General features: G+C 34.4%; 1 protein-coding gene across 2 annotated transcripts in view; it reads right to left on the reverse strand.

Moving 5' to 3' along the window:
• Nucleotides 1-18402, reverse strand: part of LOC149780856 (retroviral integration site protein Fli-1 homolog) — a 67037-nt gene that overhangs the window by 22837 nt on the left and 25798 nt on the right. For both annotated transcript variants that reach the window (XM_089937943.1, XM_089937942.1), the window contains exon 5: nucleotides 5343-5390. In XM_089937943.1, the coding sequence (XP_089794069.1) occupies nucleotides 5343-5390 (48 nt within the window). The remainder of the gene's footprint in view (nucleotides 1-5342; nucleotides 5391-18402) is intronic.

The raw sequence follows: 18402 nt of genomic DNA on the forward strand, positions 1-18402 counted from the left end.
GTCGTTTTTGTGCATAATCGTGAACAAAGCATGTGTGCAAAGCACATCCATGCCGATGTCAGATGTTTTTTCTTTTTAGAACAATAAATGGCAGAGTATGGTGGCTATATATAACTCCTCACAAGGAGGAATAGATACGGAAAAGAGTTCAATACCTCTATCCAACACATCAATGTAGCATCCACAACTCGAGCAAAATTTGAAAGATAGCAATTTCAAAACCAAGTCCAGTTACCAATATACCAATTGTACCAAGCTGTTTGTCGTTTGATATGACGATACATAGAAGTGGCAACAACGCAGTGGTAAAGCATTTAGATAGAATGCGTTTGATGTAACCATATATTATGGAAGCAATAGACTATTTAAGTTGAATGATTACACCTTTTTTATGATAAATAAACATTTGCAATGACCTGATCCGGTTGAAATAAATGGGATTGAACAAAATATCATGAATCATACATGACACAAGGATAATTGCTATGAGAGGAAGGTAATGCATACTACACTGGTGCCGAAGCCACATGGTTTGCTATGTTTAGTAAAACCTTCCGAATATCATTACACTTTTAGATTGCTTTCTTTCATGACAGAAACCTCCGAATGATCTCCAGATTTTTATTTTATTGTATACACGAAGTTTGCTCTTCTGCTATGTTTTCCTAAAGTAGGTTTAGGAGTCTAAGTTCATGTATACATTAATGTGTGTGTGTGTGATTTGGATTTTTAACGTAGCTTTAACAGTGTGGTAGTTTAAGGTGCTGTCTAGCACTGGGGCATCATGCCACAGACATGTAGCAGCATGTCCCACCCATTCACATAATCCTGACACCAGGCCGACGAGCCCTAATACTAACTTTTTAATGCTTAGTGCCTATCGAGGCAGCTGTTAGGACCAATTTTATAAGTCTTCGGTATGACTCGGCCGGGTTCGAACCCTCGACCTCTCGCATCCGAGGCAGACGCTTTAATTACTTAGGCCACTGGTGTGTGATGTGATGTGATTTGGATTTTTAACGTAACTTTAACAATTTTTCAGTCATATCATTACTATGTCTCCAATGTGGCAGTTTATAGTGATGTCTAGCACTGGGGCATCATGCCGCAGACATGTATCATGATGTCCCACCCAGTCACATTATCCTGACACCAGGCCGACCAGTCCTAACACTAACCTCTTAATGCTGAGCGCCAAGCGAGGCAGCTGTTAGTACCAATTTTGTAAGTTTTTGGTATGACTCGGCCAAGGATCGAACCCGCGACCTCCCGCATCAGAGGCAGACGCTCTAACCACTAGTCCACCGGAGTGGTCTTTAGGGCACTGGAGCGGTCTTATACACAAATGTAGAATGTATAAAGTTATATGAGGACAAATATGTAAGATTATATCTTAATGCTAGATATCAATATTATTATTATTATTATTATTATTATTATTATTATTATTATTATTATTATTATACTGAATATAACATCAGAACTTGCATTGAGAGCGGTTACTGCTTGAGTTAGGATGACGTAAGAAAGAAAGCAACTAACCTAATCAAACTAGATTTTTACAGTAGACATTTTAAAATACTAGTATCAGTATATGGTTAATGCACAAAATACAAATCTGTAATTAAAGGTTACTGCATTTATATGGGAAAATATGAACGATTTTTTTCCGATTAATACTGCACGACCTTTGGCCTACTTTTCTGCTGTAAATTAAGCGTGACATTAACACACATCCCGAAAACGTATACAACATTTCTATTCATTTGTCGGAAATCATAGATACTGTCTTTTAGATATTCACTGGCTTCATAAAACAGTTATACTGTCTTTTGGATTGTCTCCGGTGACATAAAACCACAATACATACTCTCTTTTGGATATTCACTGGTGTCATAAAACCATAATACTGTCTTTTGGATAGTCTCTGGTCAAAGACCACACATAACGTCTTTTGGATATTCACCAGTGTCATAAAACTATACATGCTGTCTTTTGGTTATTCACCTGTATTATAAAACCACCATACATAATGTCTTTTGCATATTCACTAGTGTCATAAAATTTGATATTATCCTTCATGTCACGGTAAATGTTTTCCATCTGAACACATACACACGATCAATTAGTATCAGTCATTAAAACAGTTTAATTTTATCCCCAAATTTAGGTTTGAGATTGTTAAAGAAGTAAATTTCATAAACTAGCCGTTTAAATAATTGTAATGCTATAAATCCACAAGAAATAGTTTGTTTAATTAATTTGTGTGTACTGTAACGTAAAGAGAGAATTCGAATTTACTTGTATATTATATAAATGTTTCTGCATACTGTGACGTAGAGTATATTATATCGCAGTTTTCTGTGTAACCTGACGAAGACCGCAAGTCGAAATAATCTCATTATTTTTTATTTGTGTATTACATCACTCTCTGTATAATGTCACTTATAACGAAAGCTGAAATCAGGTAAGCCCAATCAAGATTGTGACCTGGTGAACTATATGATTGCGTAAAATATGATATAATTATTTTAATTGTTAATGAAAATAATAATGGAATAAAATCCAATAGTATGAAAGATCATAAATATAGCAAGTGATCTGCAAGGTATATTGCGTAAGTATAAAAAAAGACACAAATATTTCATCAATAAGGACTTTCATGCTTGGGACGGCTTATATTATGATTTTAACTCGTGTATAACATGAATGATTTAGTTGTGATGCATTCCACACTATAAAAAATATTAAGCCCAGACCCTGAGTAGCATCCTACTCAGATAATGTTCGCTTCGAGCCAGAGATATTGGTAGGGCCCCAGTATGTTCACAGTGAAGGTAAATTTGCATATGTTTAACTGATGCTATAAATAACTCTTACCAGGGGATATAACTTGGAGTAACATAATGAACTAACAAATTATCTCCCTTTCAAAATTTTGCTAGCTGTAATATGGCATCACTTATGTTCTAAGGATTTCAGATTATGTGGTATTCGCAGTGCTGATCCCCTTCATACCGTGAATATATCGTTTAGGTAATAATACCCTCGAGTCCGACGGTTTTAGTAATTTTGGAATAGTACGCAATGAACATTGGGAGATTAAATTTATCAACTTATTCATTCATTTATTTATTGTAAGAGTTAAAATATGTGTAGCCGTTTTAGATTAAAATAATTTATCACAAACGAACTGAAGGCTAGAAATTAAAAATTTCGTTTCAGAACGAAATACATGTGGAAGTAATGATGATTGAATTTCTGTTACTATGTCAATTTGTGTGTGCGCATAAGTATTCTTTCAAACTGTAAGTAAAACTATTTTCATGAAAAAAAAGACTTCAAAAATGGAATTCGCCATCTATTATTAATAGCAATATTAACGTATTTTCACTTAATTCACACAAATTTGACTTAACAGTTAGAATTGAAGACAGTACTATTTCATTTGGGTTTGCGAGCCTCTTAGTCCAATTGACAGTCGATGGAAATACTGTTAGATTAATGCAGTATCATTTTCTCTTTCGTTAACAAAATGTAATTATTTTATACCTCACAGAACTGAAGAGCCGTTTTAATCCGTTTAGTCCACAAGTGTGTATGATTTCTTGTGCAATCGGTTTTTGACACTGAACAAACTCCACTTATGAGGACCATTATTGTTCAAAGACAGCCGTGTGACAAATGACAACAAAGGGCGTGTGCGCCCATCAGGTGAATTATTTCGAAAGACCAGGTGAGGTGCGCATCGAGTGGAACAATCATTGATTCATAAACCAAATCCATTGACAAAAGCTTTCGAACATCTAGAACTCCGCCCCGAAAAAGCTATACTCTTTCTGACTTACGTGTCTTGCAGAATTATGTGACATGGGTTGGTTAGGTCAACCTGAATACTGGTGAACAAAGGGATTAATGGGAAATGTCCCTATGACAGCCCTTAAATTTAGAGAAGTGTGTGAAATAACTGTCACCTTAATTACTCGATGAAGTTGTCCCTTTCTAGGTCCTAATAATTGTATGTCACAAAATTGCAGTACGAACTTTCGTAAATGAAGGTTCTTGCATTCCTAACGAGGCGCGTGGTCGATGTTTATCCTTTACCCTTAATTGGTTTCTTTCATAGTTTAATCTGTTCTGAGTTTTAGCATGACTGCACAATTGAACATATTTTTGTTTTCCAAAAATTCATTGGAAATACCGAATAATGTTTTAATGTTTAGCTATTTGCATTTCTGGATTATAAATCTGTATTTGTAGATACTTTATTACTGGCGACATCCAGACAATATTTAATGAGCTCTTTGATTTTAATTTACAAAAGATAATTCCGAAGGAAAAGTGATAGAAGGCGGGAGGAAGGTACACTGATACCAAATCCTAATCAGAGTTGTTATATGGTAACTGTAAAATGTTAAGGAGGGTGGTAGGGTGTAGAGAATACGTGCCGACTGTGAGGATTGGGTGCAAATTATTTAAAATGTCTCCATGAAGCGTCAGTCTGCTTACGATTATTTTACGGGTAGTCTCTTTAATCCGAAGCACCGAAGCCGTTTGGTACGAAATTAAAATTGAATAGAATGAAAACATTTGGGGAATAATATCAATAATACCAATCAGATCTTGTAGGGGCCACGTTTAAAGTCCCTAATTATACTACAGTAATACCTTTATGAATAACTGACTCTAATAATGTAGAGGTGCGTGACATATTTTTATGAAATTTAATACCTAAGATATATATATATATATATATATATATATATATATATATATATATATATATATATATATATATATATATATATATATATATATATATATATATACATATATATATCTATATGTATATCTATATACATATATATATGCATATGTGTATATATATATATATATATATATATATATATATATATATATATATATATATATATATATATATATATATATATATATATATATATATATATATATATATATATATTCTTCAAAACGTTTCACTCCGTTGTAATTTAACATTATTGCCATGCAAAATTATAGCTAAGAGTCATTGCCATCCTTGTTGTCGTTGCGGTAGATAAAAAGTTTTAATCGAATTCATTGAAAAGAAACTTATCTTGAAGAACAATGAAGAGAAGAAATTGAGCCAGTACTACACTACTTGGGGGAAAGAATATGTTTTATTTAAAATAAAGACATACGTTTGTTGGGTACGAGCGTCTTCGACTTAATATATTTCATTGGGGTCTAATGAAAGAAACAGATTAAACGTTGCAAAAGAGTGAAAAGAACGAAAGGAAGAAAGACTGTGCCACACAGATTAGTTGCAATTAAAAACTTACCCTGATTTGGACTCGTCTGAGAGGGCCATGGTCTTGAGTATCCAGACTCTGCAAGAAAAAGAACTTATGGAACAAGGGGCATAAGTTTGTACAGCCATTGATACATGTATACAAGTACACTATACAGTTTCGTACTTTTTGTTTGTTGAATTGTGTGTTGTGTGAACCTCAGCATTTTCGTAGTCATGGCCGTCATAGTTTCTGTCGCAAACATAGGAAGGAACGTTGTCTTGGTTTCAACAAAAATAGCCGAAAGACACAGCACAGAAGAACTATTACAAGATTACTTCCTTATTTATTTCTAAGAGTGATAATGAGGTAAACTCTTCGGGTTCACAGTATATCTGTCTGTCTCATTCACAGACAAAGAGTTTCTCGTCTATGTTGAAGTCGAACTTGTCACATGAAATACATTGAGCCATTTGCTGACTTTAATGGCGTTGATTCATAGAAGAAGTAACCTGTCCTTTGCTGAAAATAATCAAGTGAGGGAAAAAAAAATTGGTTTTGTATGCATGTCAGATATTATATCTAAGCAAATTAAACGTTTCGTGTTGGCTTTTGTATTGGCCACTAACGTTCAGAGCCATAATGTCTGGCAGAGTCGGTGGTAGTTTATGAAATATTTACCATTTCATCAGGTGCCAACCGACAAGTCATGTTTGCTTATAAGATCCCCTTATTCAAACGAAATCTGATATCAAGTATTTTACAAAGGTAAACCCGAAATCAATTCCCGTTAATACAACACATCCCATCACATCGATCAGCCATGTGGATTGTTAAGCTGTCATTGTAATTACGACAACATTTAAAAACAGGGAATCGACGTATGTATTTTTACAGCAATAATAAGAATATTCCGAACTTAGCAATGAGTACAGTATTACAAAAAAATAATCACACATAGTGGTGAGAAACAAGTAGGGAAGGGATGATATATAGCGGTGAGGAATAGGCAGGATACGGATGATACATAGTTGTGGGAATAGGTAGAATAGGGATGATACATAGTTGTAGGAATAGGTAGGATAGGGATGATACATAGTTGTGGGAATAGGTAGGATAGGGATGATACATAGTTGTGGGAATAGGTAGGATAGGGATGATACATAATTGTGGGAATAGGTAGGATAGGGATGATACATAGTTGTGGGAATAGGTTCAGAAGGGACTGGGAGTTTGATTGAACCCTCCTTGATACTTAGTGGTGAGGAATATGTAGTAAAGGGATGATACGTAGTGGTGAGAAAATGGTAGAAACGAGATAACAAATAGTGGTGAGGAATAAATAGGAAAGGGATGATACATATAATAAAGGCGAGGAATAAGTAGAAACGAAATGACATAATAGTGGTGAGAAACAAGTAGGGAAGGGATGATTCATAGTGGTGAGAAATAGGTTGGGAAGGGAGTTTGATGGAACTGTCCTAGATGTTTATTGGTGAGAAGGGACGACACATAGTGGCGAAGAATATGCGGGAAAGAGGATTGGCGGTTTCATGGAATCATCCATGTGGAAGAAAAGAAATACATACGAGTAAATGTTTATGTATTCCTGTCATTTGTAGTTCCACGTCGGAACGTGTTGGTGTAAAGGATAAGTAATTGGCATAATATCTTGTCCTGTTTTGAGACAGCTTAGTATGGGTGCATTTCAAATCAATATTTAAAACAAAATAATAAAAATAAATACGAGACTGACTTGAGCTCTTCTTTTGAAATAAATGTCACTAATTAAATATGTTAAAATTGTGTCAATATTCACAATGAAAAATAAACTATTTGGCATAAAATATAATTAAATATTCCGGAAAGAATAAAAGTACTGTAAAAGATAAAGAGTCTTGGAAATTAAATTATACAGTTCTCTTTAGGGACATTTTATCTTCCTTTACTTTCAGCAAAATTCGAATGAAGCCGCGGTGACTCAGTGGTAGAGTATCGGACTCTCGCAACTATGTGATTGCGGGTATGAATCCCACTTTGTCAACCTGGATCATCTGTCATGGCTTGTCTATGGCCAAGGTAATTTATCCAGGCTGCCTAGGCACCCTATACTAATTGATGTGCTACTGTGCCGTTAAACACCAACCCACCATATAAATAGGAAAGCATTATGCACACACCTTGACATTTCTTTATGTTTCGTGTCACTATTTAACCTGTAGTTCAGCCAAAATATCAAAACGTTCTTCTAAAATAAGAGAAAGTTACCAATGCTCTAATTATCTAGTGTAAATCAAATATAATGCAAACATGTTTATACGTTGCCATAATAGCTACTTGCTTCAGTTTTGTAGGGTAGAAAAATGTGAAAAAGTGCGATTGAAAAATAAAAGTAATATCTTACCAAGTCACAATGTTTGATTTAAAACAGATGTTTGAGCTAGAATTTAATTTCTTAACACACATTTACAAGGAGAAAACGAAGAAGAAAAAAATAAACCCCAGGAAATACTTGTTTGTTTTCAGATTGTCAGACTACCAGAAATAGGATATGGTTTTGATTTGAAATGAGTCATTAATCATGCTTTTAATTTGCTTGTTCGTTGCTGTTGTTGCGAATGTTGCTGTCCTCATCGTTTCTGTTCGCTTTTAGTTAGTTTAAAAGTCCTGGCTATAGTATTAGTCCGAGATACACAATCGTGCTTATTGGTTACCTTGAAGGTAGCATCTTTTTGCAGTGTTTGTTGTGTAAGTGTATATAATCACATAAACTATCATATGCAATGTTTGCTGTGTAAGTGTACTTATAATTACACAAACTGTTATGTGCAGTTTTATCTGTGCAATTGTGTTTATAATTACACAAACTATCATATGCAGTCATTGCTGTGTAAGTGTATATGCAATTACACAAACTATCGTATGCATTCTTTGCTGTCTTAATGTGTATATAATTACACAAACCTATTGCTGTGTAAGTGTATATTTAATTACACAAACGATCATATACAGTCTTTGCTGTGCAAGTGTGTGTATAATTACACAAACTATCATATGCATTCTTTGCTGTGTAAGTTTGTATGTAATTACACTATCACTAACTACCATATTCAGTCTTTGCTGTGTAAGTGTATATACAATTTACACAAACTATCATATACACTCTTTGCTGTGTATCACAGATTATCAAATTCAATATGGTCATCTATGCTGATATTAGTTCTTTAAAAAGGAGAGTATAAAATAAATTCGATTTGTTATTGTTACAACAAAGCACGAACATTATAGCGTTTAATTAGATTATATAATAAACAAGAAATATATATGAACCAATATAAGAGAACAATGCACAGGGTCATTCAATCAACAGCCTTCGAAAATATAAAGAAGTAAATTAAAGAAATAAGAATATTTTTCTTCCATAGTATCAGCATAAATACTCACGCACATAAATGCATAAAAACATACAAAATACTGTACCTATTTACTAAACGACTGACTGATTCACTGACTTTCTTCCTTGTTTTTTGGTTTTGTAACTATGTTGTACACACTCTGGTACATATGGATGCATGCATTATAATTGCCATTTAACTGTCTGGACATCCACCCATGCAGATATCAAGACCCATCTACAGAGTTATATCCATCCATCCTTCCATACATACATACATACATATACATACATACATACATACATACATACATACATACATACATACATACATACATACATGATTATGAATTGAATAATGCGTGATTATTTATAAATAGCAGTATACCTGGAAATATATTAAAAGTACCTGGAAACATGAATCCTGAGAAACTTGCATAGGAACACTGTCGTAAGTAGTCCGCTTGTTTTAAAGCTTGTAATTGCATTGTAATGCAAAAGTCTGAGACTCGATAAAAATTCCTGTTTTTTTTTCGTGTATCAGTTTTGTGACTTTCAATGGCAGATTTTATTTTTAAAAATCTCTGTTCGAATGAGCAAACCTCTAATTATTCTCGGTCAAAAATATTATTTTCAAAGTCATCTTTTGTTATGTTGTGCAATGTAAGAATTATAATCTTCATAGATGCTTAGAGAATTCCACCGCATTTTATAATAGTCCATTCCTTTTTAATCGCAAGCACTTTGATGCGAACCGTATTTGAAAATCTAACACACTGTTAAAATTCCGCACATGGCTTGCAAAAGAAACTGACACAAGGACATCAGTTCCGCCGTCTGATAGAGATCAGGAGAAAATTAATCACTTTGGTGGCGATAATCACCAGTAAAGGCCGGGAGTTTCCGCCAACTTAAATTTCCACTTTACTTTTTCTATAGAAGACAGATCGAAACTCAATTTTATCGCCCGGCGATCGCCTCAGCCCTCTGTTCTCGATAGCCAATCAAGCGACAGGAAATCATAACAATCAGCCAATCAGTTAACATGAATCAACGTAAAGCAGCCAATATTCATGTCCGTTTTAAAAGTACTGATCAATACTAATGTACTATCACACATACAACCTCAACGCCCATAAACCGCGCATCCGGAATAAGAGTTATTGAACCAGACTATTAATGTCTGACAACAACATTTGCGTCAGTGTATATGATAAAAAGATATTCCACATCATAATCAACGTTTCTTATTTGTTTTCTATCAGTCATAGGCGTCCCCCCTCTCGATTTCACCTCTAAACGTGTTTTGGCTTACATCCTTAAAACTTAATGGCTGACCACTACATGTTTGCCCCCACCCCCATTTTTGCTGGCGCCCCTGCTGTAAATATATTACTATTTATTTAGGTTCCTACATACGATAGGATTGTTTACCATACCAAAATACAGTCTGAACGAAAGGTTGGTTTCAACATTTGCTTGAATTTGCACTTTAGGAAAGTTTTTTGCGGTCAAAGACTTTTTTAAATAAATTCTTTAACTCAGCACTTGGTTAAGGTTTATTCTTGAATGTGTGAATTCAACTATTTATTGGAAGGTATAAAAAATGCATTCCATCTTGTCCAAAAAAAGAAACAAGTAACTTAGTTATAACAGCATAAATAGTGAACACTATCTCTGTGTATGCAAGTAAATATTTGAAATTTTTTAAAACTCTAATTAACGGTTATAAATACCCGATTGATCGCTGAAAAAGCTCGACAGCTTACAAATAGATGAGCAAAGGAGCGTCATGCTCGTTACAAAAGGCGCCAAAATGGTTGTATTACGAGAACATCTTTCGATTTTAATCGCCATCAATATTTTAAACATTAAACACATTCAAAACAAAACAAAAATGTTGAAAACTAACCGGCCAGACATTCGCTATCAAAGAGATAATTTTGGAAATGACTATATCAGTATCTGTATGTGATATTGCTTATTCCTTATCTTAGTAATTTAAGATTAAGTCCTACAAAATATCTGGCTTAGACGTTACAGTTAATATTATTTCAACATTTACTAACCTCGAAAATACGTGTTCAAATTTGAAAACTGTGCACATGTTAATTTTCACAGTTATTTTCCTCGACAATGTTTTGGATCTTGAAAAAGTGTGCACATGTTAGCTCCACAGTTATTACCCTCGAAAATACATGTTTAATCTTGAAAACTGTGCACTTGTCAATTTCCACATTTACTAGCCTAGAATATGCGTGCTAAATCTTGACTAATGTGCACGCTATATTATGACAATATGAGGAGGTAGATTAAAAGTTATATTTTTGTAATAATTTATTTAATCAAAATTCAAATTCACTGTACATTAAAAAAAAAGATTCATTCAAATTTTGAACGTCTGCTTGAGTAAAAAATAGTGGCAACTTATTACAACAATTTGAAGAATTATATATTTTTAAAATAAATTTAAGTCATATATAATAATGTGGCATAGTTTTTCAAGTATTTATATGGCTTTATTTCGCTAGATACTTTTAAAACATATTTATAGTTTGTCTGGTAGTTCTCGTACAATAGAAATAGCAGTACTAATATCGGTAGTCGAATTAGTGGAAGAAAAAATAGTTTGGCATCGTTATATTCATCTTTTTCGTCACCGTTACTCACTTATCGTGTAGAAAAATAGTAAAATATCATCTGTGTGACAGTTTTAACATACGATATTAATAAAATTAGACACTTTTTTAAGTTCTGTATAACCCCCAAAATTCTTTCATGATGAAGTTGTATAAAAGCACTCTGATGGAGAGGTAGATAACGACCCACATTTACTAGCTTCATCACGATGTCATTTTCCATTTTACTCGTTTATAAATACAGAACTACTTTGTTATAACGGATGTGCACCAACAATTTAGTTCCGATACGGTACAAAGTCGGAGCTGAGCTTGCATAAAATCCATTATCATCCGGTGATTGTCTCCATATTTTGTAATAAAGTCAATACATGTATTTTACTCTTATCGACTGCTACAGATACACAGTGTATTTTAGTCACTGTTTATTCTTTTAGTGATTTTGTTGACCAAGGATATTTTAAGCACTGCGGGAAAGTGACACGGTCTTGGCTTCCTCTAGGACTTCCTATTGCCGGTGAATCTTCCGTTACAATAAATTGTTAAGAGTCAACAAACATGGCTTTGATCTATGTACTGCACTTGTTTCATTCGATTGTACCATATTTATTCACATAAATTCTCTGCCCTGCACACCTGCGATATTGATAATTTTAACTTAACGCGCTATAACAGGCTTGACGCACGGTTCCAGAAGGGGAAAACATTTGGTTTATTCAGTTCTAATCCTTCATCCTGCCTTACAAGTGTCTAATTTCTTCATCATAGAATTTCTCAAAATGAATCTTGGAAAATCTTGGAAATACATTTCAATATGTTAGTGTTTATAAACATTTAGTTTTAAACAAAAAATCAAGGTAGACGGATTTCTTTTGCTATCAAAGTCGAAGGTCTTAAAGGATAAAAACAGTCAATCACCTACTCGAATGGTCCGATAGTTGTGTTTGATTGGTTGAATACCAGAAATGATGTCATGTCGAAACTATCAATATTAACGAGTTGGCCACGAGTGGTAGAGTAGTGTAAGACGTTCGCTTTTATGTATCGCTCATATAACTCAACCCTCAGTCAGCATGAGTTCGAATCTCGGCTCCACCAACGTGGGTATGTGAGAAAGATCGCTAGTAGGCTTTCCGTGGGTCGGCGGTTCTTCCCGGTGTCTTTTCTTTTTTTTAAATTTATTCACCAGGTATAATTTCCGCCACGTTTAGCCTGTCATGTGCTGAACAATGACATTAAACCCCACCAGACCAATGCCATATGTTAAAAAGTGAGGTACTATCTCACAGAAATGTGGGTAACCTCACTGCGTACCTGGTAACTGTATTTTCTTACAGAAGAAAAGAGGGCAATAAAAAATAAAAAAAACAAAAACATTTTCATGCTTAGTTTTGGATATTAATAGTTAACTGATAGACTAGAACATGTAAATCTAATCAGAAATGTAGTGACCGTGCACTGCCTTGTATCTTTATTGCAAACTGCAGATTTGCGAAGTTCACCCATTTCAGTCATTATAATGCGCATGCACTATTTCTTCTGTGCCTGTTAATGTCCAGACAAAGTCCTCTCCTACCCAACCCAAACAGAAATAGCAGTTCGTTTGTATCTTGTACTAATGTAAATGGACGATCTTTGGCGAAAGCTTTGTACAGAAATAAAACTACTCAGTGTTACACATTGTCTCATCACAGACAGGCAATATCACATGTTTTCCCTTATCATTAATGAATTTATACTTCTCCCGAAATCGCTTAGAATTTCAATAGTCACCAGTAAGTTTTGGAAAGGCGTTACAAGTTAAAGTACTTAACGAAATCTAGTGAATGCTGTTGGAAAAAATAATAATAAGCATTTGAAGTTACAATCCCTGCTCTGTGTTTTTCACGATACAAAGTCAAATTATGATGGATACTTACCATCTGTATTTTTCAGTTAGTAATTAATTAATAAATGAGTTTGTTTTTGTTGCAGTTATTGCATTGAGGAGCATGAGAGATTCATTTGTTTCTCTTAGTTTACTATTTGTTTAACAATGTTTTGGGAAATTTCATACACATTGTTAAAGGAATGGTTATTTTTGTAACATATGTGCAATATTTATGCACAAATGATCAAACGTGTAAGGCGTATTCAAATTTGGTGACGTCACCAAAATTCACCCATTAATTTTAAGCCTATATTATTATTTTCTTTGAACAAATCCATTTTTCTAGGAACCTTGAAATACGGCTACAAAATACTGAGGCGCATGCAACGACGAACAGTTGCATTATTTACGACGGCAGTATTAGTCATTTCTGGATGAGTAACCCAGATTAAGGAACTTCTGTGTACAATAAAATCAAATCTATCGATCCAGACAGACAGACGGATGGTGAGATTTAGGGAGTATTTTGAAAACGACTTGAAATCTTATAGATCGTAGCACATTTTTTAAAATCTGTTCAAGGACCGTAAATGACTACCTGTTTATGGTATTTGCGAACAGTCAAATACTAGGGAGGGACAGGTTTGCAGAAACGGCACGCAGATAAACTGAACAATGTACATATATATATATATATATATATATATATATATATATATATATATATATATATATATATATATATATATATATATATATATATATATATATATAATTTTTATTCCCACTTTTAAAAAAATAAACTTTTATGTGTGATCGGTGTGTGTGTCGTTAGGTATGTTCGTCTGTGCGTTACTGCATCTCCTAAACCGCTGGTTGGAAAAAGCGCAACTTTATTGTTATGTTGCCCTGTAGTAACTATCTGTAAGATGGGTGTTTTCATTGGGTACCAAACAGGGGGGTTCCTGGGGTGAAGGATTTGGGTACTGGTCAGAAGTAAGAAAGAGAAAAGAAACATTATAACTAAAATATGATTTTCGAATGTTTCTGATCCGACTTCATATATTCTCAGACAGCTCCGGTGAACTAGTGGTTAGATCGTCTGCCTCATATGGGACGGTCGCGGGTCGGGTCATACCAAAGACTTTAAAAAATAATGGTACTAACAGCTGCCTCGCCTGGCGCACAGCATTAAGAGGTTAGTGTTAGAGCTGGTCGGACTGGTATCAGGGTAATGTGACCGGGTGTGACATGATGCTATATGTCTGCGGCATGATGCCCCAGTGCTAGACATCACTATAAACCACCACACTGAACAATTGTTAAAGCTACGTTAAAAATCCAAATCACACACAGATAAAGAGAGAGAGAATATATATATATATATATATATATATATATATATATATATATATATATATATATATATATATATATATATATATATATATATATATAAATTTTTTTTTCTTTTCTGTCACAACAGAATGAGACGTCACAGAGACGTGACGTTTTTTTAATAATAATGATTACACTCGTGGGTGGGGGTGGGGGTGTAAAATACACTAAACTTGTAGGGAGTTTCGATGCCAAAGCCATTATTGTTAACCCATTTTGTTTTCAAATTGTTTAAATTGTTCATCGTTATTACTCTCGGTGATGGAAACGATACATTAAAAATTAGATTTATACGGTAACGTTTCGTTAGGAGTAATTTTAGAGCAAGATAAAGTACCATTCATCGCTCTAATACTACCTTACAATAACATAATGTTTGTCAATTGATTATCTTCTGCTCCAATGATTTTATGATGCAAAATGATGTATAATTATAGGACTATATGATAATAGTACTGGATCACATGTTCTATTTTAAATTACAACATATGACGGGACGTTATTTTAAGTTTTATATTGATTTAGATGTATAATAGCTTTATCCAAACACGCATGGTGTAGATAAAATGTACAAATATATGTTCAGATTGTACAAACAAATAACAATAAATGGAAAAATAAATAGTCAAACCACTGCAGTTAAGAGGGATGGGTCTGTCTGCCTGCTCATACCAACACCCACACCCATTTCAGGCACCATATACATACTGATTGATTTTTTAAGTGAAATAAACCCCCCGTTGCATAAAGATAACAAACCACTTTTTTAATAAAAAGTTTATTATTTTTATCAAGGTTTGCTTTAGAAATCCTGGTATCATGTATACGTGTCAAAGAAAAACGAAGCTACTGATGACTTTGAGATATGCCTTATTATATTACCAATATTAAACATGGGATCTATTATATTTACAATGGGGGCAACTATCAATGTTTATATGTACCGCATATGTTTGTGCATACTGAGCTTTGAGCCTAACATAGACAAGTGATCTAATCCAAGCACCGACAGATCAGAGTCCACGTTGTTCGTTCTAATTTCAACCAAACAACCTAGCTAATTCTTTATGATACGAAAAATTGGAACCTACGCTGTTAGACAAATTGGAGTCTTCGCTGTTCGCAGACGGATGCGTATTATCCACAATTACGTATGGTTGTAAAAAAAAAAAAGAAGACTACGTCATATCACTTGAATATTATAAACAACTATGATATCATTCGTACTGAAATAACAGGACATTGATTTCAGCGTGTTGACTCATCGTAGTCACAAAATATGTTGGCTGTTTTATGAAGAATATTCATATATATTAATTGCTATTGTTCTTTCCTTCTGTGTAAAAAATAAAATAATGATTTTACCATTTTTAGATTTATAGATGTAGTTTCATAAATACTAAACACATATATCATACAACAATCAAATAACCCATAGCGGGAATGTAGGTGTAAGGTATATATTGTTGCTATACGCCATGTTTTAAACACAAATTATTTCTAATTTACACATACTAATATAGCTTTCGACGTAAATGTGTCTCTCTAGCACGAAGATGAAGTGGTAAAATGAGACACTTAACTTAACCCTTACGCGGCTCCGCCTACCGAGACCTGCCACTTAAGCATGGGTCAAGAGGCTCACGATGACATCAGAGACCATTTTGAAAACATTTCGCTGTCATGATTTCAAATGCCAAAAACAGACGCGAATAATTCTGACAATTCCTTCTCGATGTTAAAAAATATAGTAACCATGCGATCCCTGAGACCATTGAATAAACTGAATGCATAATGAGACAAAAAGAGACAAAGGTAGACAAAGACTGAAAGACCGACTGCGCCATTTGAACACTATTTTTTTTATAAAGATAGTGTTGGTGCTAATTACAGATTATAGATTATATTAAATATGTGTGTGCATAGAACGGTATATAGCGTTAAGCGTACGAGTTTGATTGCAGATGGGTACGTCAAAGTATGAACGCAGGTGTTTAAGAGTGTTATGACTACTTATCTATGTTTGACCAAGATAGGATGACTACGTACATATTTAAACCGATGATGATGATGATGATGATGATGATGATGATACTACTACTACTACTAGATGGGTTTGAAGGAAATATTTGCTATAACAACAACGGCAGTGAACATCATAAGATTCTGAATTAAATAAAATATCAACCTTTTGCAATATTCCATTTTCTGTTGTGTTTTCCCCCTCATCGATCCTATTTCTTTTCTTTGCTTTTTACTACTGTAAAGGAGAGGCGGTCATGCTCATCCTCAGTTTCTTGAAGAGGAACAAACAAAATGCTTTTAGGGAATTCCCACACCCACAGTGGCATACATTCAAGTGAGTAAATACTTCTAAGGAATGAGGGAAAAGTATGCTTATAAGAATATAACAGAACTAACAGTATATATTGTGCGAAAACTAATGCTTAAAGAGGCTTAGCTTATGCAGATAAACATGACCAAGAAGAGGATGCCTTTGATCAAAGGACATGTAGCGCCAGATCAGGTCAAGTGTGTGTGTGTGTGGGGTTACTCACAAAATTTCAAAAGGAACCCGACTTTCCTCGAAAGGGCACCAAAGCAAAAGTCTATGTGTCTATTTACTCAAAGCTTGCATAATCCGAATAAACGTGCGCAAGAATAAAACAATGGTTCAGTTTCAAGTGACAAATGTACGTTTGCGTGCGTACTTTTTGCCGGGTCAGGGGTGGGGTGGAGGAAGAGCGGACACACGGCCTTGGGATGACGGTATCGTGTTACGATAAAGCAGACGACAAAGTTGAGAACTTTGCTTATGGCCTTGTGGATTATTTATTCTGAAAAGAAAAAGCTTATGTGTTTCTTTTCATTGTACATTTTCTCAAGTGTAAAAGCTCTCGGTAATGGAACAGTCTTGAAAGTAACTTCCAAATCTCGGGACAAATGAGTTTCTTGGCATTCCAAGCTTTGTTACGATCAAAGAAGATAAAGGCTTTGATAGCGAGTTCCGTGCTGTTGCTTTGATGCTGTTGTCATATGGTGCTAATTTGAAATATTTAATGCAATAAATGTTTCTGCAGTTTAAAAAAGTTGCACATTATCTTCCGTATGTATGTATGTATGTATGTGTATGCGCGTGCGTGCGTGCGTGCGTATGTATGTATGTATGTGTGTGTGCGTGCGTGTGTACGTGTGTGGGTGGGTGCGTATATGTGTACGTATGGCTGGCTGCATGTATGACTATATGGACGGATGAATGTGTGAATGAATGTTTGTATTAAAGTTTAACGGCACCTCAGCACAACAACGAACATATAGTGCCACCAAAAAGCACAGGTTTAAACATGTAAAAATGAAGAATTGCGCGAAACCTTTAGACGATGGTGCCTTCCAAATCAATGCACAAATGAAGTATTACATGATAAAAGGTGAAAGTCTGGAGAATGTATATAAAATAAAATATAGATGGAAAATGAAATATTCTTAAAATATATTTTAAATATAAACTGCATTCTCTCAAAAAGACTAGCATTTTCTCTGGTGTTACATCATCATAAAGTTCTTTAATTCAATTCACGTTAAGAAAATGCCTCACGGGGTAGAAGTCGATACACTCGCTAAAAATGTGATCCACTGTCAGGGGATACTGGTAGCGTACACACTCTGGTTGAGGTTCACCCTTCAAGAGGTATGCATGAGTCAGGTTTGTGTACCCGATACGCTGTCGACACCTCATCAACGCAAGGGGTGCGACTTTCCAAAAACAAAAATAGGTTTAATATTATCAAGTGTTTTTCCAGGGTTTCATTT

The sequence above is a fragment of the Sinohyriopsis cumingii genome, chromosome 16, assembly GCF_028554795.1.
Source record: "Sinohyriopsis cumingii isolate HCF-2022 chromosome 16, ASM2855479v2, whole genome shotgun sequence".
In the NCBI taxonomy this organism is placed as follows: domain Eukaryota; kingdom Metazoa; phylum Mollusca; class Bivalvia; order Unionida; family Unionidae; genus Sinohyriopsis; species Sinohyriopsis cumingii.